Source organism: Branchiostoma floridae, chromosome 10 (genome assembly GCF_000003815.2).
Source record: "Branchiostoma floridae strain S238N-H82 chromosome 10, Bfl_VNyyK, whole genome shotgun sequence".
Taxonomy (NCBI): Eukaryota; Metazoa; Chordata; class Leptocardii; order Amphioxiformes; family Branchiostomatidae; genus Branchiostoma; species Branchiostoma floridae.
The window spans coordinates 7,822,017-7,847,448 of NC_049988.1; the positions used below are offsets into that span (position 1 = coordinate 7,822,017).

The following is a 25,432-nucleotide window of genomic DNA, read 5'->3' on the forward strand; positions in this document are numbered from 1 at the left end:
AGTCACCACATTGGAAGACTTGGACTTGACTGCATCCTTTGTGGTCTTGACATCAGCCTTAATGGCAGGCAGCTCAGGGATGCCATTTGACGTGTGGCCGTACGACACAGTGCTGACTTGCGGACTTTCAGCTGTGCTAGCCTGCGAGGTGGGACTAACGTGAGCTGTGACCAGAACGACGCTATCGTTGTTGGAGATGCTGCTAACGTGCACGCTGCTGGCGGTGTTCTTTAGCTTGTCTATCACGGCAGACAGAGAACCCTTTCGGGAACGGATGGGAGACTTGGAGTTGGATCGGGAGAGAGGTGGGGAGGACAGAGTCGCACGTGGAGACACAGTCGACTTGACTGTTGGAGAAGTGGCCGGGGCAGTGGAGATGACAAGAGGAGCAGGTCGGGTGGTGGTGTGGGACGTCTCCTGGGCCAGTTTAGGCAATGCAGTGCTGGTCTTGGCCTTGCTTGAGCTTGAACTTTGCTTTGAGCTGGATTCCTTCTGCGCAGTGCTTGTTTTTGTGGAGGCAGAGGTGTTTGCAGAGGCGGTGACAAGTCCTGCAGAGGCGGCCTTGCTGCTTGCCGAGGACAAAGAGCTGGAGGATTTTGAGGAAGTCGATACTTTAGAAGTGGAAGATACAGCAACCTTGGAAGAGACAGTTGCAGAGGACGATGTGGCAGGATGTGATTTGCTCGACTGACTGCTCACCAGTTTTGGCCCTGATGTTGTACTTTTGGCACTAGCTGAAGGCTGTTTGAGACCCGATGATGTGGTTTTAGAGCCTGTGCTAGCTACTTTTGGCCCTGACACAAGCGGTTTTGATCCAGATGTCACAGTTTTGGGTGCAGAAGTTGATGTCTTGAGGCTTGGTGACGCAGACTGAGTTACAGACTTAGAAACTGATGCTAAAGGTTTAGAAGTGGGGCCAGCAACTTTGGGGTTGGAAGATGCAACTTTAAGGCCTGATGACGACGTTTTGGAACTGGGTGTTACCGTTTTGGGCGTGCCAGATACAGGTTTGGGCACCGGAGATATAGTTTTTGGTCCGGATGTCACAGGTTTGGGAGTCGGGGTGGATACTTTGGGCGATGACGAAGCAGGTTTGGGGCCTGACGTAGTCGGGGTGGACGCTCTAACCTGATCACCTCCTTTAGAAGAGGCGCTCTTGCTGGAACTGGATTTGCTGACACTTTCGGTCTTAGCATTTCTCAAGGTGGCTGTGTAGGAAGATGAGGCTGAGGGATGCCTACTGATGGTGATCATAATCCTGGAGGGTTTGTCCTTGCTCGAGGATGACTTGCTTCCTGACCCCGACAACTGAGACTTAGATCGTGGGGACTGTCCACCTTTGCTGCTGCCTTCGGAGAGAGATTTCGACAGAGCTTTTGTTCTCATTGGACTTGCACTCCCTGTCCCAGACAAGGGTTTACCTCCACCCAGGCTCCCTGACTTGCCAATAGCTCCAACAGTCTTCGCCTGCAGGGACAGCATGGCAGCTGGCTTCCCCCCTGAGCCTGATCGGGAGCTCTGCATGCTGGCTGGAGGTGTGTGGGACCTCGCAGTCTGTGTCGTCATGGGGAGCTGAGAGGAGGCACCGGGCAGGCTGGCAGGGGGAGTGTAGGACCTTGCCGGAGAAGTACTGTATGGGGGAGTAAAGGTTTTGGAAACTGGAGGAGTGCGGGAACCGTTGGGACCGACACCAGCTGCTCGAGGGGGGGACACCCCTGCCTCTGATCTTCTCCTTTTGCTCCCTTTGTCCTTCTTGTCCCCTGCCCGACTTCTCTTGCCGCTACTCTCAGCTCCATTGCTGCCCTCTGCAGAGCTTCTGCTTGAGCTTCTTCTCTTAGTCACTTTGGTGGAGCCGTCACTGCGACTGCCTTCACTGTCTGACTTTCCGCTCTTAATGCTGGCTGTGTTGTTCCCTAAACTCACCGTGATCTTCAGGCTCCCTGTAGACTGCTGGGTAATGCTGGCAGAAGATGTTGTGGCAGAGGAGCTGGGAACGGATGCTGCGCTTGCAGCTGTTGATGATGGAGGGTTCGCTGATGACAGTTTAAGACTGGTGGATAGATCTGTTGGCTCAAGTTGTTGCAGGGATGTGGAGGAAGAAGACTTCTGACTGGTGGAAAGGTCTGTGGGCTCGGTCTGCTGGTCCAATGGGGTGTGGTGGCCTGTGGAGAGGTCTAGGACCTCTGGGGTGGATGCTGCCGTCATGGACAAGTCGAGTCCTTGCAGGTCGCTCCCGGAGTAAGGACCCTGGTCAAAAGAACTGGCAGAAAGTGCGGATCCTACGTTGGAGTTCACACTTCCCATCGCTTCAGTACCAACCTCCGCTGCTGCCTGTGACTTTCCCGAAACGTCTGTACCAGAGGTGGAGATTTTGGAGGCAACAGAGGATGGATTCAGTGCAAGTCCAAATGCATTGGCGTCACAGCTCTCAACGTCCATGGACACATTTCCTTCTGAGCTTTCCTCAATGAGACTGTCCACAAAGCTGGTATCCGTAGTGTTTAACACCTCTGTGTTGAACTCAATGGGTTCTGTGGGAAAGGTATAGTCAGTGTCGAGATGATCGGTTCCAGGTGTTGAATCCCCAGCTACGAAATCAGCAGGGTCAAATGAGGGCTGGAGGTCACCCCCTTGAGCAACAGCACCTGCAGCTGTGAGGTCCTCCATTGAGCCGTCTGTTCTTATAAAGCCTGTCGAGTCCAGAGGTGGCAAGTTTTCCGGGCCTAGACGGGGGTTTGCGCCGTCTCGACTACCCTGCCTTTTCAGCTGCTCACTCTGCTCAGCAATGTCATTCAGCATCGCGGTGACTTCCGAGTCTTGGGTGAAGTCTTTCACTGCCTCCCCCCTCCCCGAAGGATCGAGAGAAGGCTTGAGCTGCATGGAATGTGGGAGCGGAGGTGGGAAGGCCCTGGCTGGGGACTGCACAGTTGGCGTGGAAGGATGGGGAGTGGTGGGGGTGAGGTGGTCAGCTTGTAGGGTGGCGTCGTATGGAATGTTGCTATCAAAGTCCATGGCGTTCAGCTCCTTAGTGAATTCCTCCTCACTCTGCTGTCGTTTTGGTGACCTATTGTCCGTCATGGACTTCCGTTTCCTCTTGCGTTGTTTGGTGGGAGGCGGGGGTTCAGTCCCGCGGGGTGACATCTGCCCCGGTTGGGGGGGTACCCCCACCGGCTCCTTCAACAAGTTCATCAACATCGGATGGTTCTTAGAGTGAGGGGGCCCTTGAATGCTTCCTTTGAGCAAGCTGGCCAACATGGGGTTTTCCGACACTTTGGTGGCATCTGTATCGGTGAACTGTAATTCAGCCTGCGCGCCTCTTCCCGTTGTCGTAGACGCCAGGGTGAAAGGAGAGACGGAGGCCTGCCTGTACTGCACAGCCGCTCCGGCAAAATCATTGCCTTGAGAAGGGTCTACACCATTTAGATGCATCAGTAACGTTCCACCCGCTTTTCCACCCCCACCAGGAGAAGTCACCCCCAGAAGATTCAGATTAGCATTGGACAACTTTTGCTCATTGCCATCTTTGACTGCTGCTATTTTCAGTCCAGAAGACGTAACCGCTGCAAACTCAGAGAAGCCGTGAGACATGACGATCCCTTCAGTTGCCTTGGATAGCGAGGACAGGATGCCGGCGGATGTCGTGGTGATTTGACGCTGCATCTCCTTGTGATGAGCCACAGCATGGCGGGCGATGGCACGCATCAGGACAGGTATGGACAAGCATCTGCAACAAGATCAGAACATATGGCACTTATGACAAACCAAAGCTACGAAATTGTGAAGCTGTTCAATCTTTGTGGCTTAATGGTTGTTTGCTGTTTAATATGAAAATAGACAGGTGTCACAGAGGACATTAGGTCCAGCATTGTCGGTAGAAATGTATCAGTAGCATCAATCAGTCTTTAGGAAAAGTGCATCATCAAAAGTAGAAGCTAAATTCCTGCAGTTCTGTTAAAAACAGCAAGGTGGTGCCTCCTGCTTGTAGGACCAGAAACAAACCTGTTCATGACCATGGTGGCGTACTCATCTGTGCAGACAGGGGCATCTCCTGCTGGGATGTGAACTTTGCACTTCACGTGGTTGGGGTCAGCGAGGTCAATTTCCACTGGAAATGCATAGACATATGTGTAACCATTAGTGAACACAAAGCCTGCCTCTGCTCACTGTTTGTATCTTATCCTTTGCATACTTTCAGGAGCTATATTTCAGCTATTGTAAATGCAGAAATGTCGCTGTGGTTTTATGTTCGTGGTTTTCGTGGTGGCCACTTCACCACAAACTTAACACCGCCGCGACATTTTTTTAATACAGTCTATGGTGCTACGGCGAACTTTAAACAACATCAAACATCACATTTTCCCAATACCGCGAAAGTAAATACCCGTGAACTTAAATGCATTTACAGTATTCAGATCTGTACATATGTGAGAATCAGGAATTTTTTATCTTACAAAAAGTGTGCCAAATAGCAGTTACTCAAGCAACTGGATATGATTTTGGAAATGCTATGACGTTTCAGTTAGCATCCACTACCTTTCCCGTAGTGACACTGACTGCTACTTGGCAAACCTGGATGTCTAACATTTATCAGCGTACAAAAAGGGGACTTACAGCAGGCCATGCTCTCCTGAACGGGGTGCTCGAATGTGACAGAGATTCCTGTGGGTGATGTCGTGTTCACTTCAAACAGCTGGGCATTCTCCTTGGCTGTAAGGAAGGCATGGTAAGTTTGACTAAGATGCAAAATTTGGCGTGATATGTCAAAGGGCTGTTATGCCAGCTATACAGATACAGAAATTGAAATAGCTTGCTGTTAAGATGCAGCTTTAGTGGACAGAATTACTCATAATACTGCATAATTCTAGTTCTTGCACCGCCAAAGTTGATGCTTAGTACTGGTAAATGCTCGATAATTCTGATTTCAATGACCTATAACCAATTTCACATATTCTTTTGGTTTTAAGACTATTGCTAGTGCTAGCCTTTTTAATAGCAATAAGCTAGTGTAATAACCCACGCTTATTTTCATTGGTTAAATGAAATCCTACCCATAGCTATTGAAGTATATTGCGCGGTACTTATTTCAGTTTCTTGAGCCCTTTGGCCACACAGTAGAGCAAGTACAAGAGCAAAGGCTAGTCCACTGGTATCAGCGTCATATTTCAGAAGAATAAATCAAGTCCTGTTAAAACTGCTCAAGAAGACCACTCAGGAGACTGATAAAATCTGGTCAATGTAGATCTAAGGGACCTCCAAATAGTAGTCACAATGGCATCTTTATGTAGAGGTCGTCACTTGTACAGGTTAGAACAATCAGGTACAGGTGAAAACAAACTGGATATCACAATAACGAATGCCATAGAAACGATTTCCCCACCTTCCTCACAGCCCTTCCTGACACAGCTGGTGATGAGAGTGTTGTAGACAGTTTGTTGTCGGAGGGCCTCCAGAACTCTGGGCACACAGGCGGGGTGGGTGAAGGGGATCTTACTCACCAGAACCCCCTTCAGATCGGGGGCGTCGTTAATGTAGTAAGAATGGTGTTGATCCGGCAGGGTCTGTGGACAAAAACGTTGGAAAAGTACTTATAATAGTGTCTATTACCCTTTGCCTTTTTGTGCGTGTATGTATGCACGTGTATATTTATGTGTGTATGTTTATGGATGCACAGCACAACTTGGGAAGGTCTGGATGGCTTGAATCAATATTTGGTATGTGGGTACATCTTGATGAGACATTAAGATTATTAGATTTTGGGTTCCCTAGTGGCTTGTTGTACTTACATTTTGCTTTTAAACTTTTTAAAGTCTTTCTTCCTAAAAGCCTGTCACACATAGCCAAATATGGCCTCCTGACCTTCTCCAGACCATGGATGGGAGTTAGCCATGAGCAAAGTCATCTGTGGTTGGGAGTTAGTTGGTAAGATTGCCTACTAGTCTTCAAAAGTTATCTGTGTCAGTACACTGAAAATTTTGAAAAATCAAAGTTGGGAAACTCAGATTCTACTTGGATGCGATCAGAATGAGCAAACTGGTGCTCTGATCGCACAGGATAGATTCCATGCTACTCCCAACTCAGTGCCGACAATGCTTTTGGAGTGGTTGGGAGCCAAGTCTTGAGAGGGTCCAAAATGTGTTACAAAAGCTTAATGAAGACAAAGTGTTCTTTTATAGATAGCCAGAGAAAAGCTTCAAAGTCAAGTTTTTATGTTTTGCATCATGACCATTAAGAGTCCTCCAGGGATATTCAGTAAGACAGTGTTTGTGCCTCACCACGTGAAAGAGTTTATTGCGTCCGTTGTTATTGTCCATGTCAGCGATCCCCTTGGCTTCCATGACGTTCTGTGTCACCAGTCGGTTCATGGGAACTGCCTTGCCCTCATCACCACACAAGATGCCTGTGATGTGGGAAAGGTTTCAGATAAAATTCTTCCAACACCTTTTAATAGCATTTAAGGGGGTTTACCCTAGTAAAACAGTTGTAGCACAAAGAAGTGCTATATAAGTATATTATACAAAAACAAATTATTTTCTTCAAAAATTTTCCATGCACGCATCTTCCACATTGAATTACAAGTACAGAAATTCATGGCCCACGTACAAAATACACATACGAGCACAAAAAAACTGAAAGACAAAAGCAGGGTACAGAAATGATTCAAAGCAAAGTAACAAACCAACTCTTCCCAAACTCACTATCACAGCTTACCAATATTCTTAGACAAAGAAAATTGTCATGATGTTTATCCCACTTTCCAACATATTTTTGTATACTCAGGTCTCTACACAAATCAGTCTCTTGTAGCCTTAGGCCACACCAATTTAATTTCTTGGTTCACGGATTTTTTCACAAAAATTATGGAGCGAGAGGGCGAAATAAAAATAAAAATTGTAAAATGGTTGGGGTAAAGGTAACGGCTAATCCAAAACATAAAGAAAAAAAGTTTTCAGCTTGAAAAAAGTACAAAAACACTATTTTTGTACAGTAACAGCACCTGTACCCTCACTTTAAGGAGCTTATAATATAAAGGCCAATTTGCTATACCAGAAAGTTGGTGAATGGTTTCATTAATGGTGAAAATTTGCTGAGTAGTAATTTTTATTTTTATTTTTTTTCCAACAAATAGGAGCGAGCGAATCCGTGAACCAAGAAATTAAATTGGTGTGGCCTTACAGAGTGGAAACATAGCTTAGAACATCAAAACCTACAGTCCTATGGCACCTGCAGCAAATACCACTGTACTGATGTCACCTGAGTTAGCACTGAATGTAGCTGCTCCAGACTCAAGCGATTTTAAATTAGCCCTGCATATGGTGACCTCCTTGCAATTTTGCAATTCAGCCCCAGGCTGCAAAGAGAGAGTAGTTGACCCAACCAATAGTAACAATAATAATGCCTAACCTGTAGCAGAGTGGATCCTCTTGATGGTTGAGATGGACAGCGGTATGGGGGAGGGGGGCACCAGGGAGAAACAAGCTGGCAACAGCATCATGTTGTTGTTGTTGATTCCTGCAAAGGCTGGACTCCTACAAACAAAAACAAGAATTTATCTATTCTATCTTTAAGAAACTTGACAAATTTTCAAAGATGACACTCTGTAGAACTATTCTATTAAAATACATGGACCCTGACATCGAATTGATGCACTGGACAAGGATATTTTGAAATCTCTATCAACCCATATAGCTCCCAAATGCTTCTGATTGTAAGCCTTAACCATGCTAAAATCAAAATCATTTTGTGTCTTTCAGTTTAGTTTATGAAATAGTCATCAATCAATGACACTGATAAACATGTACCTCCAATTTTTGTGTGTATTGAGGTTTTTAGGTTACAAAGTTGTGTGCTCAAGTGTTTAGGTTACAAATCAATATCTAAAGACACCTTTCTGCTTTCTACATGATTGATCAGTGAATTCTCCCTACCCCACCAACACACCATTCTGAATCACCAAATGGTTGGTGAGTGAATTCTCCCTACCCCACCAACAAACACACCTTTCTGAATCACCACATGATTGGAAAGTGAGTTCTCCCTACCCTACTGACCCCTTGCTGTCATGTTGGGGTGGGTTGATCCCTGCGAACAGCGGCTGTGTCTGCAGCTTGTGTGAAGTCGAGCCCTCCAGAACAACATTCACCGACTGACCAACATCACGTGGAACTGGTGGGAGAGACAGCAACAATCTTGTATTGATGATTGAAGATAATATGCAAATATCTTACAAGATATGGATAAAATTGGTGGTTTGGGTTTAAGTCCTTCCCGCACCAGATGGTATATATTGCTGCACCAATCTCTGTTTCTATATCCCATGGGCCACACAACTTTGTGCAATCACTACAGCAGGAGTCTAGTCCACTGGTAGTGTGCTAAGCTAAGAAAGCAGTATGAGCCATTTTTCCAAGTCTTTGGTATGACTTGGCTGGGATCAAACTCATAACTTACCGAGTGCAAGGCAAACAGTCTACCTACATAACACCAGACGGCGTTCTTGAAATAATATTTGGACCTCTCAATAGATATTTCAATAGTGAACCAACATGTGTAACATGACATGCATGTAAATGTGTGTGCATATGTTTGTATGTGTGAACAGATTAGTGAATCTTGAGACTGTGTGAGCTCTTTGTAGGCTGTCAGAACATTTTTACATCCTGGCTGAAAAGTACTAACAACCTTCACGGGAAAAGTACTTACCATTGTCGTGAATAGTTTCACTCTTCTCTCTCTCAACGTTCAACATGTCGTAGGGAGAAATAAAGCACTTCAGCTGCATGGGGTGACCTGTAGGAACATTGCCATTTCAAAAAGTTTAAAATGCTGTGACATGTTCATGAAGGTTAGACAATCAGGTAAACAATATTCGAATACATTCAATCCCTACAACTGGATAGAAAAATGGAGGAAACTTCCTGACATTTCGAGTGACATCCATCACTCTTATTCAGTACCACTACAATGAACTGGCAGAATTCAATACAAGTACAGCTAACTTAGAAAAACTGGTTGAACAAGTCAATTCACTACCGGTAACTACTAAGGATCTGATGCAAAAGTCACTCAATGTAAATATCAATTTCCTATGGTAAGACAAAAATGCTTTGACAGTTACTGTAACACTGAAGAAAAATGATACAAATTGTCGAGACTGAATTGTGTTTAGATATTGTTTACCATTGTTATTGTTACAATAATAACATGTTTTGAAATTTGAGAAGTTTGAGAAGTTTGCTAACCCACCTCCTTGTCTTGGGATGACATATCCCACAATGCCCTTTTGTATCTGGGTCATAGGGTCACCCCTTCCTCCTGACATCCTGCTGTAAGAAAGAACAACAATACTCAAACCTATATTTTCCATAAATATCAATCCACCATAACTGTGAACTGACTTGCAAACTTGTTTTATGTGTTATACTTTTTGACTTCCTGTTCAATATTTCAAATGTCTTCTGTCCAGTATTTTTGTAAAAAATTTCTTGTGACAATCCTCAAATGTTTAAGAAACAGTAACAGCGCAAAGAGAACAACCAAAACTTAGATGCTAACAACTACGCATGTACCACACAACATTCGGCATTACAGTTAGCTAACTGTAGAAGTTAGTAACAGACTGTAGAACTAGAGAGTGGATGAAAGATGGCTGATTAGACTTAATTTTGTGAGAAGTAAATTTTGTTTTTTCTTTTCCTCCAACATTGACAGGCAACTGCAGGATAATAATTATGACCACACTGCTACCTGTGTAAGACTGGGTGAGACCTATAGAAACAGTAGTGCCAACACCTAATGCATGCATGGCCTAGACCGTCAAGCAACCACAAATATTTTACATGATGTCCAACCTGTCTGTCTCCCCTACACCCTCCTCATGGAATGCTTCACTGTAAGAGGAGGACATAACAGTTGTGTACAGGGAGAGAGCAAGTATGGGGCAGGCACACTGAGGTTTTCTCTCTTCGTCTTAGGATATCCTCTTTCTCAAGTCCTGCTGAAATTTGATCTAATCATAAGATCTTATACATATCAAATGTACCAATTTTGCCAGTGGAGATGACAAAGTGGCCACAATTTCTGTCTACCTTAAGTTCTGTGAAATGACTGAATAATGGCACTCATAAGTGGTTGGTAAGACAGATGTCTGTAAAATAGGCAAGATTTTTGGCGACACCTCAAGGGCAGAGGCATGTTTTAAGATGACAGTCTCTAATTTACATAATGTGTGCAATTATTTAGATACTGAAAAGTAGTGTAACAGAAAATACTTCCATAGACGCCGTGAGATTGGTAAGATGGTATGAACACATGAAACAGTAACAAGTAGCAAACAGTAAGATGTAACAGCAAGCTTTGCCATTACAAGGAAATGACTGTCTTCATTGCTTTCCCATGATGCAGTTGTACAAGGCATGATGGGAGGACAGTAGACGAAACTGGGAATAATTCTGCACCGTGAAACTTTTCATCTTTAAAGGCTTGACCTGAAGACATTGTACTTACTTGTAGGCGTCGGCCATCTTGGTCAGATCACTCTCCATGCACAACAGTGTCTGGTATGTTCTCATCTTTATTTTACTGAGGAAAAACAAAACAACATTTCTAAATCTGGAGTTACAAGGACTTGTTAACAAATCTCCAAAGGCCAAGAGTGCTTTTCTAAAAGGTGAAAAATTATTTAGATGGAGGAACTTAAATGGGCATAGAACAAAGCCCCTGAAAGCCGCTCCAAATTTTACCATTCAACATATCCATTTTTGATTCAACAGGCAAATGATTTATCATAGATGACAAGTAGTTTTGAAGTGTCCCCTTCACCAACTACATCCATCACTAAATGTACTTGAGCAAAAAAAAAAACACTAGTCACTTGTGAAAGTTGCTCCTCATAAGTTGAAATCCACTTATCAATGATGGGCTGGGAGCCAATTTCTACCCCTCAAGATCTTCAGATCTATTTTTGATTCAAATTAACACCCCAGAGACTTTTAACATAAATACTCTGCTCATAATAACATCTAAATTTAGAATCACCTACGTGGTAATCTGCTATTCCGTTTAATCTGCCAGCTCTGTACTTTGAAGCGTGTAAGTAAAGCTTAGGCCAAACCAATTCAATTTCTAGGATCTTGGCCTTAAATTATGCTGCATTGTGAATATGAGATGTCCCTGTAGCTCAACTGGTAGCAGCCTGACAGTTGAGCTGCTATTTCCATTTAGTTGGTGACTGGGAGACCCTGTTCAATTCTGGTAAAGGCCTTTCAATTGGGCGACAGACTTCTTTCAGAAGGGACTTGTTCAAGGAGGTGCTTCAAGGAAGTTAACGGGAAAGGGTTTGCAAACCCTCCCTGTAAAAGTATACCCTGCTAATCAAATACTGAAATAGCAAAGAAACTTGCTTCCCTATGTGCTACAAGGGTCAGAAGAAATGAAGGAACACTGTGAGTACTGTTCCGGACTTACCTGTCACCAGGTATTCTGTAGATGTTCAGCAGTCCCTTTAGGTGGCCGACAAACTCCTTAAAGTCTCCATTCCTAGGAGCAAGAACAACATCATGTTAACAATATTAAATACATATGTCAATGTTTTAGATATTTTAGCCTTAAGCTTTAAACTGTAGAATGTTTCCCTTTAATTTTTGGATGTTTCTACTGCTAGGGATATATGAATAAAACAAATCATACAGCCAGTTCAGAGATAACTACGTTTACAAAAGTTTACAAAAAGCGTGCAAGATTGATTTGATTTCCCTTTATCGCCTGGTGAGACATTATTCAAAATCATTTTTAAAACGCATGTATTCAGGATGACCACACAAAGATCTGGGGGATATGCTACACATGGACTGGTACACAATGACAAAGGTATGATGATGACATATTTTACATTTGCTGGCAAATTTACCTGGCACAGCCCCAGATACCTAAAACTGATGCACTCAAGATGATCACATAAAGATCTGGGAGAAACATGATACACATGGAATGGTACACAATGAGGATATAATGATGAGGATGACATATATTACATTTGCTGGCAAATGCCTGCCCTTTGACCCTACCTGAGAACTCTCAGCATCTCCAGACAGCCCTGCGACTCGGAGCCGTGGTGGGCGACCCTGACGTCCTGCACGCCGCCGCTCGTGTCCAGTCGGATCTCCACGTAAAACAGTTCCGAACTGATGCAACATTCATGGCCGCTGGAGCTAACCTTGAAGTTCAAGCTGGATACAAGATAGAACGGTCCTTAATAAATGGATATACTGTAAATGCATTTAAGTTCACAGGGATTTAATTTCGTGGTAGGAGGAAAACGGACTTTTTGCGGTGGTTTTAAATTCGTGGTAGCACCATGCACTGTAGTCTCCTGCCATGGAAAAATGTTCATGGTGAAGCGACCACAGCGAAAACCGCCAACACTAAACCACCGCGAAAGTTTCTGCATTTACAGTATCCTTAGTGTTGTGTATTTCACTCTGGAAATATTTGTAGGTAGTGTGAAACATCTTACATTGTTTGCTGGAACTTGTCATCCTACCATGTTATGAAAGCACAGTTTATCATGGCTTTTACGACACTTTTCCAGGTAGCTACTTGTCATATAATCTGGCTTTGCTACAGCTTGCCTTTTATGGGTTGCCCATTTATGCCCCAGTCTAAAGGACAATGCAATTTTTTCAAGTCATGTTCAGACCCGAACTCAAACTCGGGCCACTGGCTCTACATAATGCTGCAACCATAATGTTACCTGTACACCAAATAGTAATCGCTCAAGCGCCTGGATATGATTTTGGAAATAAGCAAACGTTTCAGATAACATCTGTAATCTTTTGTTAGTGACTCTCATAGTAACAGTGTCACTGACAAAAGATAACAGATGTTTGAAACATCTGACCGTTTCCAAAATCATATCTAGTTGCTTGAGTAATTGCTATTTGGCATTATCATATTACCTGGATGTCTAACCTTTATGGACATTATAAAAGAAGTAATTCATGTAAATTAACATGTATTTGTCAAAATCTTTGCTGTCAATTTAGCTATAGCCATGACATGAATAACGTAGCTTTGTATTCTAACAATTTAACCTGATCTCTTTGAAAGGTGGCTATGTGGCCAGTACAAACTACTAAATCTACTGAATTGAGTTTTTGTAACACTCACCCAACTTGTCTTGCAACAGAGTCCAGCCTTTCCACCATGGATGGCAGGGTTGTGACTGTGGAAAAAACATATCACAGGTTAGGTGAGCAGTACTGTGCCAGTTATGTCACTTTCTTTGTGGTGATACATAGTGTAATGTCAGGTTGTTTGGCACACAGCCTAGAGGTCCTGGCTTTGAGACTCCCAATATGCTCAAACGTTGTTCCCCCGTGAAAGGCACTTAACATGAATTTCCTCACTTCACTCAGGTGTAAATGAGTACTGTACCAAGCTTCGGTTAGGGATACCCTTCAAATAGGCCGTCAAATGGAGGTCCTATGTTTGAGGAGAGTCACACCTCGAGCATGTTAAAGAACACGCCACACTTATTGAAAAGAGTAGTGTACCATCCCTGTGTGAGTGGATCAAATAAATCTGTGCGGATATGCAGCTTGTTTTCTTCAGAATAAACCTGGTGCATTACACCAATAGGTGGTTTACCGGGTATGCAATACAAACATATAAAGTTCTGAATGAGACATGAAAAATGAACTCTATGATGGAAACTAAGCCTGACCTTTTAGAGCCTTCTGTAGGGCGTTGATACACTTTCTCAGGCGGGAGTGATCCATGTTGTCTACTGCCCTCTTGTCCTACACAAACAAACAAACAACAACAACAACAATAGAATGACTACGATATCATCAAGAGCTGACACATAAATGGTTGACTACTTGCAACAAATGGAGTGCTGATGACTCCAGTATAACTACAATAGCAACGTGATTCTACAGTTCAAAAGCATGTGGTCAAATTTACATCACTGTTGCTATAAAAGGGTACAAAGAGATTCTAACGAGCTTTTTATCTAGTCTAAATATATACATCATAGGATAAAGAATCTGGACTTGATTGTGTTTTCTACTATATAATTGGCAGTTACGTGCTATCTGTGTAAGCTCACTTTGGATCAAGGTTACTTCCAGCAAGCTGTGTAAACACTGTGTTTCAAAGATAACTGGCAAATGTAGGTATATGTATATGAAAATCAAAACTGATAAGACACAGGCATATGCTAAAAATTCCTCTTAAGTTTATACCTAAGGCCACAACAAGTAAATTTTATGGATCCTCTGCAGACTGCAAAAATAGTGAGATAGGGTAATATAAAAACAAGACAGGTAAAAAAAACAAGATGGGTACATTTAAAAAAATAGACACCTTAAACGTTGTAACAAGAATTAAGGGTACAAAACATGGCCTCACAGCCAACAATGCATTCATTCCTGCACATGTATTTAAGATGTGCACTGGTGTAGTCAAAGTGACACTGATGTGGTGTACTGATTTCTACTTACCAAGTCATGGTTTCCATATATTAGGTGCCACTTTTCCAACTATCCAACTAGTTTCACTTCTACAACTTCATTCATGGCTACCTATCAAGTGTCACTTCTACAACTACAATCATTATGCTCCTAACACATGATGATCATCCATAAGATTTACTTGCTGTGGCCTAACATATCTATCTTTTATTGGTCTGTGACGGAAGGTAACCTCCGGCGACAGACCTTTAGTTTTATCACGTTTACGCGCTTTCGCATCTGTATCTGCATGTTCCCGTTGTCTGAATCGTATGTGGTTTGGCAGGTCCTATGCACTGAGGTTGACGATGATGCATGTTGTTTTGTTTTCGCAGCAGCTGGTTTTATTATGGATGTAATAAAAATAACACCCCCACAAAATGTTCATCTTGCAGTGTAATGGTCCAGATCCCCTGTATGTGGGTCTTTGGATATTGTCAAGCAGATGCGTGGTTTTAGCCTGCAGAGAAAGGGCTCGAAGTTTTAAGAATACTTCAGACTTTAAAAAAGAGTTGTAACATACGTTTAAGCTGGTGGTCCAGACCATGGCGCTCCTGACCAGTTTGCTGGTGTCGGACCATGACTTGATCTGGGCGCTCTTCGTTCGTAATCGCTGCATCAGAGCGGATAATTCTTCGCTCTTCTCATCCTTATTTGAGGACAGCTTTCCTCCTAAACACAGGAGAAAAAATGTTTAGCAATAATACAACATACAAAGTACATGTACATGATGCAACTCACAATGATAAAAAGGAAAAAAGAAGAAAAGTGATCTTGATTTAGTTTTAGCTCATTAAAGAGCTAGTCTTCTACATGTACTGGTCGTGACAGAGAAGACAGACTATGTACAGTTAGTATTTACAGGTTCGTTGTACCGGGGAAATTCCCCTAGCTCTTTTTGACAAGCACAGTGAACAGTGGACCACAGCTTAACGTCCTGTCCTAAGGACTGCAACCCTTTCCGGTAGTATGCATGTCGGGTGAGCGAAACAGCCGGAATCGAACTAACAGCTTCTAGTTCCAGAGGCAGGGCAGCTAACCACTGGACTATGCATGCTACCTATGATGTTACTGTAAAGGACATAATCTAATCTTAAGTTAAGAAGTATTAAACTACAAAATGGAGGAATACAGATATGAATAAGAATGTTATCCAAGTTCTACTGGCATTATAATATAATAAATGGTATGCACAAATTCGTTTATAAAGATTGTGTGTTGTCGGAGTATAGGTTCAATATCAAATATGTATGTAGCATACAAAATGCTGTTTGCATCAAATATATACTGGAAAAGGTTGCCACAATTGAAATTTCATGAAATACTAAATACTGACAAAAGACATTGGCCACATTGAGCAATCCTTCAAGAGCATCTGTTCCCAAATGTTTGATAGCTGTAAGTGCAAGTGTAGAGATAAGAGGTGGAATGTTTTGAATCTGACTTGGCACTAGCATGATACCATAACTGAGGAAAAGATGCTTAGAGCACCCTTAACATGCCTGAGGGACCGCTAGCCTTGTGATGAAGTCTGGACAATCTCTAATGTCTAGGTTACACATAGCCGAATTTAGCTCCCGAACACCAGCCGACCCTTAGCCGACTCAGGTCGGCTGGTGTTCGGGAGCAGTCTGACCACGCCTATCTTTTAGCGCCGAACATGTTCCGAACATGTCCCAACCATCTCCCGACCAGAAAATGACTTACTCCCGACTGTGTCCCGAATGCTAACTAACCTATTACCAATCATCCCGGCTCTAGCCGCAGACTGCCGAATCACTCCAGACTGATTCCCAACCGATTGCTAACCCTCTTACGACTTGAAATGGACATAATCAGCGATTTTTTTAAAAGTAGCCATTTTCATTTTTAATCAAAATAATCCTTTCTTCTATTATGTAAACATAACAAGAGATCAAATTTGGATCACAGATAGCTCTAATATGGTATTTATGGTTCTTTTTGTTTTTGGCTGGATCTCGGTCGTGTGAAGTTCGGGGGTGATTCGCCCTGGTAATAGTCATTTTTTCTTGGGATTGAGTTAGCAGAGATTTGTCTTCGGGTTTGGGGTGAATCGTTGGTAGGTTGGGAACAAGCTGGGAGTATCTATCAGTGTTTATGGCTTGGTTAAGCAGTTAAAATTTTACTGCTGAGTTACTCCCGAACACCAGCCGAACATTAGGCGATCATGTCGAACACCAGCCGACCACCAACCGACCCATTCCAGACCCGCCGTTCAGAGCCGAATGTTTTGAACATTTCAAAACATTCGGCTGAGGCAGCCGAACACCAGCCGACTCACCCGAATGCCAGCCGACTCACCCGAACGCCAGCCGACTACAGCCGACTAGCTCCCGAATCACTCCAAAACCATAGTCGGGAGAGAGTCGGGAGCCAAATTCGGCTATGTGTAACCTAGGCATAACATACCCACATCCACTTACAAAGTACAAGGCAGTGGGTATAAGGTGACTGTATTTCTTAGAAGTTCTTAATACATCCGCCAGTAATAGCAGGAATTTTATTTTTTCACAGGAGCTTAATCATGTGATCGGACAGGAAAGGAGAGATGGTTGAAACCATACTGTAGTGTAGTGTAGTGTAGTGTAGTAATACACAAAAAGATGTCAGTATATTTGTGGTGTCAATGACCACAGGCACATGTAGATTTACAGTATCTACTGGGGAAGATCATTAAAATGTAAATGCACCTGCAGTGCAGACAAAACCTAACATGACTCCTAACTTTAAAAATAGACTTTTTCCAGGTACTAGGAATGTTAATGGTTCACTGAACAAGAAAGTGGATATGCTTGTTTTCTTTTCTGATATCGGGCTTTAAGATTGATACAATCTGAGGATTAGTTATTAGGGTTGGGCTTGGTAGACGTAATTCTTTGTTTCTGCATTTGACAAATTTCAAATATAGAAAAATTAACGTTTCATTTATTTGCCTCCACTTTCGGTTCATTTCAAACAGTTATGCGCAACAAGTAAATCTCTTTTGAAATTGTGAAAAAATCCCAAACAATTACCAACAACAAGTAATTACATTGTAAATGACAAAACTTCTGCAGTTGTTTTATATTCACAGTTTTTGTTGTGACCTTCACCATAAATGTAAAACCACTGAAAAAAAGTTCTTTATTCTGTCTTCTGCCCCTTCATTAAAGCACTGTGTGATACAGCAGACAATGAAATAGATGATACATTAATTAATGGCCACCTGTTATGGCAAATACGCTTTTGTTTCAACCACAAACTAAAACCACAGCAGGCGTTCCATTTCCACCTTCCTACAAAATTCCCCGCCATTTGAACTTAAAGCTATATGCAGTAATATTTATATCCATGCTACAGTGCATGGCTGCTAGCCAATGTACAAAATTTCTCCACACTCTAATACTAATGAGCCTATGGTGAAAATGTCTGAGCCCCATACATAACGTCTAAGCTCCCCTAGCCAATAGGATTAGGTCTGACATTTCTCCCTGAATGGCTAGACATATGTAGACATATTTTTGGCGTTACATAATGAAAATAGGACAGAGACGAATGACGTACTTTTATCTTTTTTTCTTCTGCAGGTATGAAATAACAAGTGAAAAGAAACTCTGACCCAAATTTTAGACATATCAGGTTCAAAGTTAGCTGTGGGGGAAGAAATGCCAGCTATGCACACAGTCAAAATATACTGTTCTGAAAAGTGTTCAGAGCAAAAATGGCTACCCGCCAAGATTCTGGGAAAGACCATTTATTACATAAACCTTTCCAGGAGTTACAGCAAGCATTTATTTCTTGGCGGCACCATTGTCTTTTTCATACTTTTTCTTCAGTTTGTACGGGGGGGCGCTTAGGAAACTACCGGAAAAGCCAAGACCAGATCTTTGCGGCCCATACACTGATAAACGCACTGAATTGAGGAAAATCCCCAATGTATTACTGGTAAGCTATATTCAAGGAATGCAAAATTTGGTTGCCTCTTTATGGATAATGCAAATAAGATAGCCTTCCCTACAAATTACAGAACATCTAAATAGCGTTCTTACCCCATATAGAAAAGGGGCATGCATGCATCCATCTGTCTCAAATTGAAATCAACACCCCAAAATGATCAAAATTCTGTTTCTGCCAAGATTAGAACTAGAAGGTTATGTCTTTGGTGCCTTTTCTGTGGGTGGGTGGGTGGATGTACAACATAACTGGAGAAGCTGTGGATGGATCTTTATGTTGATAATGTAAAACAAACCGAAAATGGGCCCCCTAGCAGGTTTCTACGGTACTGCAGCTGCATTTCCAGTTTCAATTCATGTTGTTTGAGTTATCCCTAAACCTAGCAGTCAAGAAACCAAACCAAACCCACAAACATGCAGTTGCTGGTGAAAATATGACCTCCTTGGTGCAATCCCAGCCAACTGAAGGTCAGAATTTAAAAGGCAACAGCGTATAAAAGTCAGTGATTCTCAGAATAGTGACTGATGACATGTGGAACATAGCACAGACCTAACACGCCTAGTTGGAAATGTCAGCTGCGATTCTTGAAGTTTTCACCTTGAATCCACGGCTATCAATAAACTGTCCTTCCAGTAAAGGTCTGAGAGATATGATCTGATAGGAGCAACGTTGACCCTAAACCAATTATTTGGAACACAGAAAGAATCCAAAACACATTGCAGCGAGAGGTCAATTTTGTGGAGATATTTCATAGCTGACATGGCTACTTTTATCATCGTAAAATATGCCTATGGACTTCGGATAACAAAAAGTATGCATCAATATTTAGTACATGTATACCTAACATGTAATGGCTATATGATTATGAAACTTAATGTCTGAATCTGACAAGTACAACATCAGACTTGTTTTTTTTTATTTTATCACGAATTTTAGTTCTATGCTGCGGTGAATTGATATACTGTTGGTGGGGTTGAATTTTGCAGGGGTGGCTTTTGCACTGTTTGTGGTCAAAAGAAATAACATTACTGTGAATATTTTAAGAGATACAGTATGGATGACTACAAGCTGTGTTTACCCTTGTATACCAGTGCATACTTAAAGGGATAAGTACATGTACTTTTGTATATTGAAATGCTCAAGGTGTGGTTGTCTTTACTTTAACTATGCACAAGGTGGTCCCCTATTCTACTTATACTGTTGTTAAATTACATGTAAAGCTAGGTTATACAATTATGAGACTGGGTGAGAATTACATTGCAAGGCTGGCATTTGAAATTCTATGGCTTTTTGTGTTGATTTGTGCTGTTTTCTAATTGCTATCTACTACCAACCAGTTGGAATGGTACGCATACCAACAGACATAGAAAACTCAGCCACTCAAATGGTCTGTACAGAAGGCAATGGCTTCACTAAGATTTCTGATCTAATCCTATGGTTTAATATGGCCACCTGTGCATTTACTAAGCCTAACCTTTATTTGGAACGAACCATTATGAATGCCACACAATCATACAACTTTTATTCAAAATCTGAGTAAGAATGTAATCAAGGACAAACAGCAGCACAGACTCAAAACATGTCTTTCAGAAAACATATTTTCAAGGTTAAAGAATTACAGGACCAATCTCAATATGGCAGGGGTATCATAAATATTTTCGACCTTGATATATGAGCTAGAAAGGAAAGACTTGTTAGCTAGGTAGAGGGCCTATTGTCTGGGGCTTGATTCATAATTCTTCAGTGTAATAATATTTGCTAACATCTGTGAAGGACTGGACCATATATCCTTTGTGTAAGGATTTGATGAAACACTCATGGCCACCTGTGCAAAACCAGGGTTCAAAGTTCTCTTCCCAGCATAATATACAGATGTAGTCTAGACAATTCAGCTTGTCCTATGTTATACCAGTCCTTGTTTATAATTCTTGCAGTTATGCAAGATTTCAATTTCATTAAATTTTGAATATCATTTTACTTAACATATGATATCACGTTTTACCCTGTTGGGATATGCATATGTCTGACCTTAATAAATTTTTGATAAAGGACATTAACTTTTGCAGCAAAATGGTAAACAACAGTGCAACTTGGACTGTTTCCAACTTAACCTGCATTTTACTATCATGAACACATATTTGCAATGCCTCAAACTTTCAGTGGAGAGGTTACTGTGAAAACAAAACCACCGTGAACATTTGATGATATACTGTATTTGTCTGAAATAAAATATAGTAGCCCAAGCAGGCTAGGCAACCCTTCTCTCAATTTCATGTACTAGAAAACATCCTTCAAAACCTAATTTCCTAGTCCAACATTCAACTGCTGGCCATATTTTGTAAAAGGATTTTCACAACCGTTACCCCAAATTCTATAGGTGTGCGGATCTTTCCAGAGACAGTTTGGCAGGAAAACAGGCCCTTCCAATTGTAATTCTAACCTCGTTAAATTCCATTAGGTGTATAAGGGCCGCGCTCAGGGGTCCCCTTCCAATCCATCCCAGAAATTAAAAGTGACGCTTCAGCAGCTGGATCCCTCGCTCTTATTTTCTTGGAGCGAAAACAGCTCCATATTTGTCCTACTCAGATTCAGAGATTGCAACTTGCATGCAAAACATCCAGGTGTTTTTTATGAGATAAAAAGCCATGGTAGGATTTCTGGAAAAAGATATCTACTTTTGAAAAGAGTATAAATTTTAGCTCATTTGAATTGTTCAAACTAGGCTGAAAAATCACAATGATAAATACACTAAGAGGAAAGATCCAGATCAAGAATTCCTATTTCTATAGGATTTTGTCCATTTCCAGATTGTATGCACCTTTATTCTATATCTACACTATGAAAAATTCAAGTAAATACTGTGAGTTGCATTAAACATTTTAGGGTGGTAGTACTAAAATTACATAATACCACCTTGGAGTTGGAGATTCATTCTCTCTATAGCTTAGTATAAGTACTGTACTATCTTTTAAAACATAAATCACATTTGTTACTGCTGACATTTCTGCTTCAAATTATTATCAAATATCATAACTTCATCTAAACTGGACCCATATATGGTTAAATGCAATCTACCATCCCTGGGGCATTCACAATGTGAATCTTCCTGAAAGGCTGACAAATGACACTGACTGCACACCTGCTGTTAGTATTAGTATTACAGGATACATGTCCCTCTTCCCTGACATCTTCACATTAATCAAACAAAAAGCAAGGTTCACCCTACCAAAGGCTCAAGCAATTCTGTTGCTGATTTGGCATATATAGATGTACACTACTATCCAGCAGTTTCAATAGTCATTGGTTATCAGTTACTGGTAGAATAATGTACATCAAAATACTGTGATCAAAATATAAGCCACAGAATTATAGTAATTTAGCTGGATGTGAGCCATTGTGTCAAAAACAATCAATGCATTTTTTCTTAATTCACATCATCGTTATAAACAGGTGTTGGTGGAATCTATAACGTCCGTAGCAGGGTTTCCCCTGACTTTTTGGTAAGATAACCTACGGATATTCTTAAGGTGGTAAAACCATACTTAACCATGAAACGTTTAAACCAACAACCTCAGGGTATAGGTCACCTACATGTGACTACAATGCAACTGCACAGTTTATTGTCTTTCTAAAAATGAGTTACCGCCTTAGCCACAAGCAAATTTTTCCACCTCGACCAAGTGAAGGTTTTCAAACTATGTTTTACTTGATGTATATTCCCTCCTCCTGCTTTTAATACTACATGTAGTAGGTAAAAAAATGATTCACAGAAGCATGAATGAATTCCCATACACCAAGTATGGCAAACTTGAATGTTGGCATCTACAACAATCTAACAAAACACAGTAATAGTACTATAATGTCACTAGTGAATATACTGCTTTTTATGATAATGCCTTAATAGATAATTATAATCAATAACTTTGCCAAGTGCATGTTATGTGAAAAAACTGATAACCAGGTGATGAATGCAATGGTAGACAACTAAGAATATCACGACACAACATGATCATGCAATCTACATTACTGCAAATTCATTTAGATGGGGACTTCAATTTTGCAGCACAGAAAAAATAAAGAATTTGAGGTATTGAGTTTCTGAAACAACATTACGAAAGACTAGCAAGTTGTCCACCTTCCAATGGGTTCAACTTGATGACCTTAAAAACAATACAAAAATTTCAAAACTTACAGTTCCTACATTTCAACACAACAAAAAATTTATTTGCATCCACATTTGAAGAGATTTATTTGCCAAGAAAATTTCCCTCATTCCATTTGCAAAAACAAACATACTGTAGATCCATTTATCTACAGAAAGAAAAATGAGATTTTTGCAGTGTTATAAGTTTGTGGCTAAAACAATTACATGGTACAGTAGCAATACATTGGAAATGCATGTTCACAGTACAGTGGCAAAACCAAAGCAATGAAATAAAACCACCACCAGCATTTTAAGACTTACAGTACAATACATACATGTATGTATGCAATCTAATCTTGAGGAGGGTGGTGGCGGGAGTATTTCCTTTTTGCAAGTGGAACACACGCATGAAAGGAGGCACATTATACAGAAGTGTGATCAATGCATGGGGGATGAGAGCAGGGGAAAGTGCATAACAGGGTTGCTCAGTTGACAGGATATGTGGTAGCCATAGGTGGGAGGCGTTGGTTGATAAGGATGGGGAAGATGGTGGGCGTAGGGGATTTTAATGACTTTGCTGACTGATTCTTATCAGTACAGCGTATTGGAAAACTGGATAGTCACGACTTTTCTTTTCTGTTTAAGTATTACCGTTTCATGGTTCTGAATACCACAATAAACTGAAACATGCACGGTATATGGGGGCTGTTATAGTATAACTTATACCTCATATCAATATTAGTGGTATCGCGGTATATCAACATCATTACTGGTCCTATTATCTACAGTGGCACTGATTCCACAAAATATGATAAAGAGCAACTTAGAAGTTGTACATTTCCGTATCTTTGAATTACATTTTTTTCAGAAAAATGTCTCTCATTTGCAAGAACTAGGTAGGTGACTGGAATGTACATTTCAGTTAATCTAGTCTATTAATTTCTTGATAATAATATGTCTTTATGGGCAACTTCCAGGCTATTGTTTGAAACAGTAGCTTTTCTCCATCAATATAGATGATCCTATAATTCAGCTGAAAGGCAGGGATTCTTACAAATTATATATCAGGCAGGAAAATCAAAATCATACACAATCATAAACTACATAAAGGTGATCAAACTGTAGAGGGTGTGGGTTAACTTGTTGTTGTTGTCCATGTTTACTTTAACATCTATTGATTATTGATATTTGGTATTATTTGTAGTCTAGGTGCTGGTTTTACTCCGTTCGGTTATGCATCAAATGCCTCTCTTTGTATCTAGCTCTAGGTGACTTGTGCATTTAACACTTGGTGACTTGTGCTCAAGAGTTGCTTAAGTGTCTCTAGGAGAGCATGTTCAGTCTATGGGTACTCTCAATGTACTGGCTAATTTTCTATAGAAACCATACGGCACAGACCATGAGACTGTAGGGGTGGTTCCAGTGGTTCTTTATGAAAAATTACATAATTTTCGTTTAAATACCATCTTGATGCCGTGTAATCTATTGCTTTTTATCAGTAAAAATATTTCTTTAGGTTTGCTATGTAATGTTGTCACTAGCGTCTATTGTACAGATTTAGAATATTCTTTTATTTTCCCGCTCCCCCCTTTGATCTGTTCTTATTTATGCGGTCCCAAGCAATATGACCCCTGTATACTCACTGGGGACCAACATCAATTCGGCCTTCTGGCCATGTAAAAACTCGTCACCGAGTAAACACAGTCTACCCTCGTCAACAACAATTTTCCCCCGAGGAGTAAACGATCAGGTCAAAATTCTGGGAAGGATAGACGGTAATTTCCGTCCCCCCATTCACTAAAACTCCGCAACTTTAAACCAGACAACATACCACAATACACTCAACACACTGGCGCCAAATAAATTTTTTACTTATTTCCGTTCCGTCCCATGATTGGTTTTAGAATTCCAGCGACGTTTGGTAGAGGATCAGACAATGCATATTCAAGGTTGAGCTGTATAATGTTTGGTGGAGCCCCGGGACCGAACAAAGGGAATCTGCAAAAGCGGGGATAATTTTCCGAACAAAAACAATCCCGCTTTCAGGACGGTCAAAAAATGGCTGTACGCAAAACAACTCTACGCGGGGTAGGAGACCCTCGGTAAAACAGCCCGAATCGGCGCGTTTAAAGCACCGCATGGACAAATCTTCTCCTTACCTGAGATCTCAACAGCCTGGAACCTTCCCCTGCGTGCGAGGTGGAGGGTAAGGGAGAGGCTGGACTTCCCGAGGGGCGGGGGAAGGAGCCCGTGGGGAAGGCGCTGTTCCACCGCCGCCATCTTCCCTAGCTCGTGATGACGTCACTGCAGGGTCGGAGGTGCCCAGGTTGTACAGCCGCCAGGTGTCGTTTTCTTTGTCAGGGAATAATGGAGAAAAATTATGATAACGGTACCTGGAATTTACAAGGATAAAATCCCGTTAAAATCCATTAAAATAATAACCACAAATGTGCTATAAACGATATATTTCAAAGTCATAAAATTCAATCAATAATAAAATTTTTAGCCCTTAACTTTAATTAACTGACATTAAGTTCATGCTTTAAGTCATAAAGTTGTTCTAGTTGAATATGATGTTAGTTCTGCTAGTTCTATTACCACTCTATTTTTTCATGACTTAGAATGAAGGAAATATTAAAAGGGAAAATGGCAATTTTTCTTGTAATTTTTCATATTTCAAATTGCCACATTCACTTTTGAAATTTCCCTTTCAGTAGAAAGCACAGTTTGAGAAATTAATTTCGATGGGCAACAAAGAAAAGCATGTCTCATCATCTTTGTGTAATTTTGGAAGTTGACTGACAAACGTTGAAAGTCTGGGCTT

General features: G+C 41.4%; 1 protein-coding gene across 1 annotated transcript in view; it reads right to left on the reverse strand.

The window, feature by feature from the left end:
• The window catches only part of LOC118423818 (mediator of RNA polymerase II transcription subunit 1-like), a gene marked incomplete in the record, with an annotated part of 28,254 nt that extends 3,319 nt beyond the window's left edge, over positions 1-24,935 (reverse strand). Inside the window, 17 exon segments of the mRNA XM_035832071.1 lie at positions 1-3,724; positions 4,000-4,105; positions 4,612-4,707; positions 5,378-5,558; positions 6,273-6,397; positions 7,402-7,526; positions 8,049-8,163; positions 8,701-8,787; positions 9,244-9,323; positions 9,849-9,887; positions 10,504-10,578; positions 11,464-11,535; positions 12,063-12,224; positions 13,165-13,219; positions 13,721-13,796; positions 15,034-15,182; positions 24,768-24,935. Coding sequence (XP_035687964.1) covers positions 1-3,724; positions 4,000-4,105; positions 4,612-4,707; positions 5,378-5,558; positions 6,273-6,397; positions 7,402-7,526; positions 8,049-8,163; positions 8,701-8,787; positions 9,244-9,323; positions 9,849-9,887; positions 10,504-10,578; positions 11,464-11,535; positions 12,063-12,224; positions 13,165-13,219; positions 13,721-13,796; positions 15,034-15,182; positions 24,768-24,888 — 5,388 coding nt within the window.
• Between the last annotated feature and the right edge of the window lie 497 nt (positions 24,936-25,432).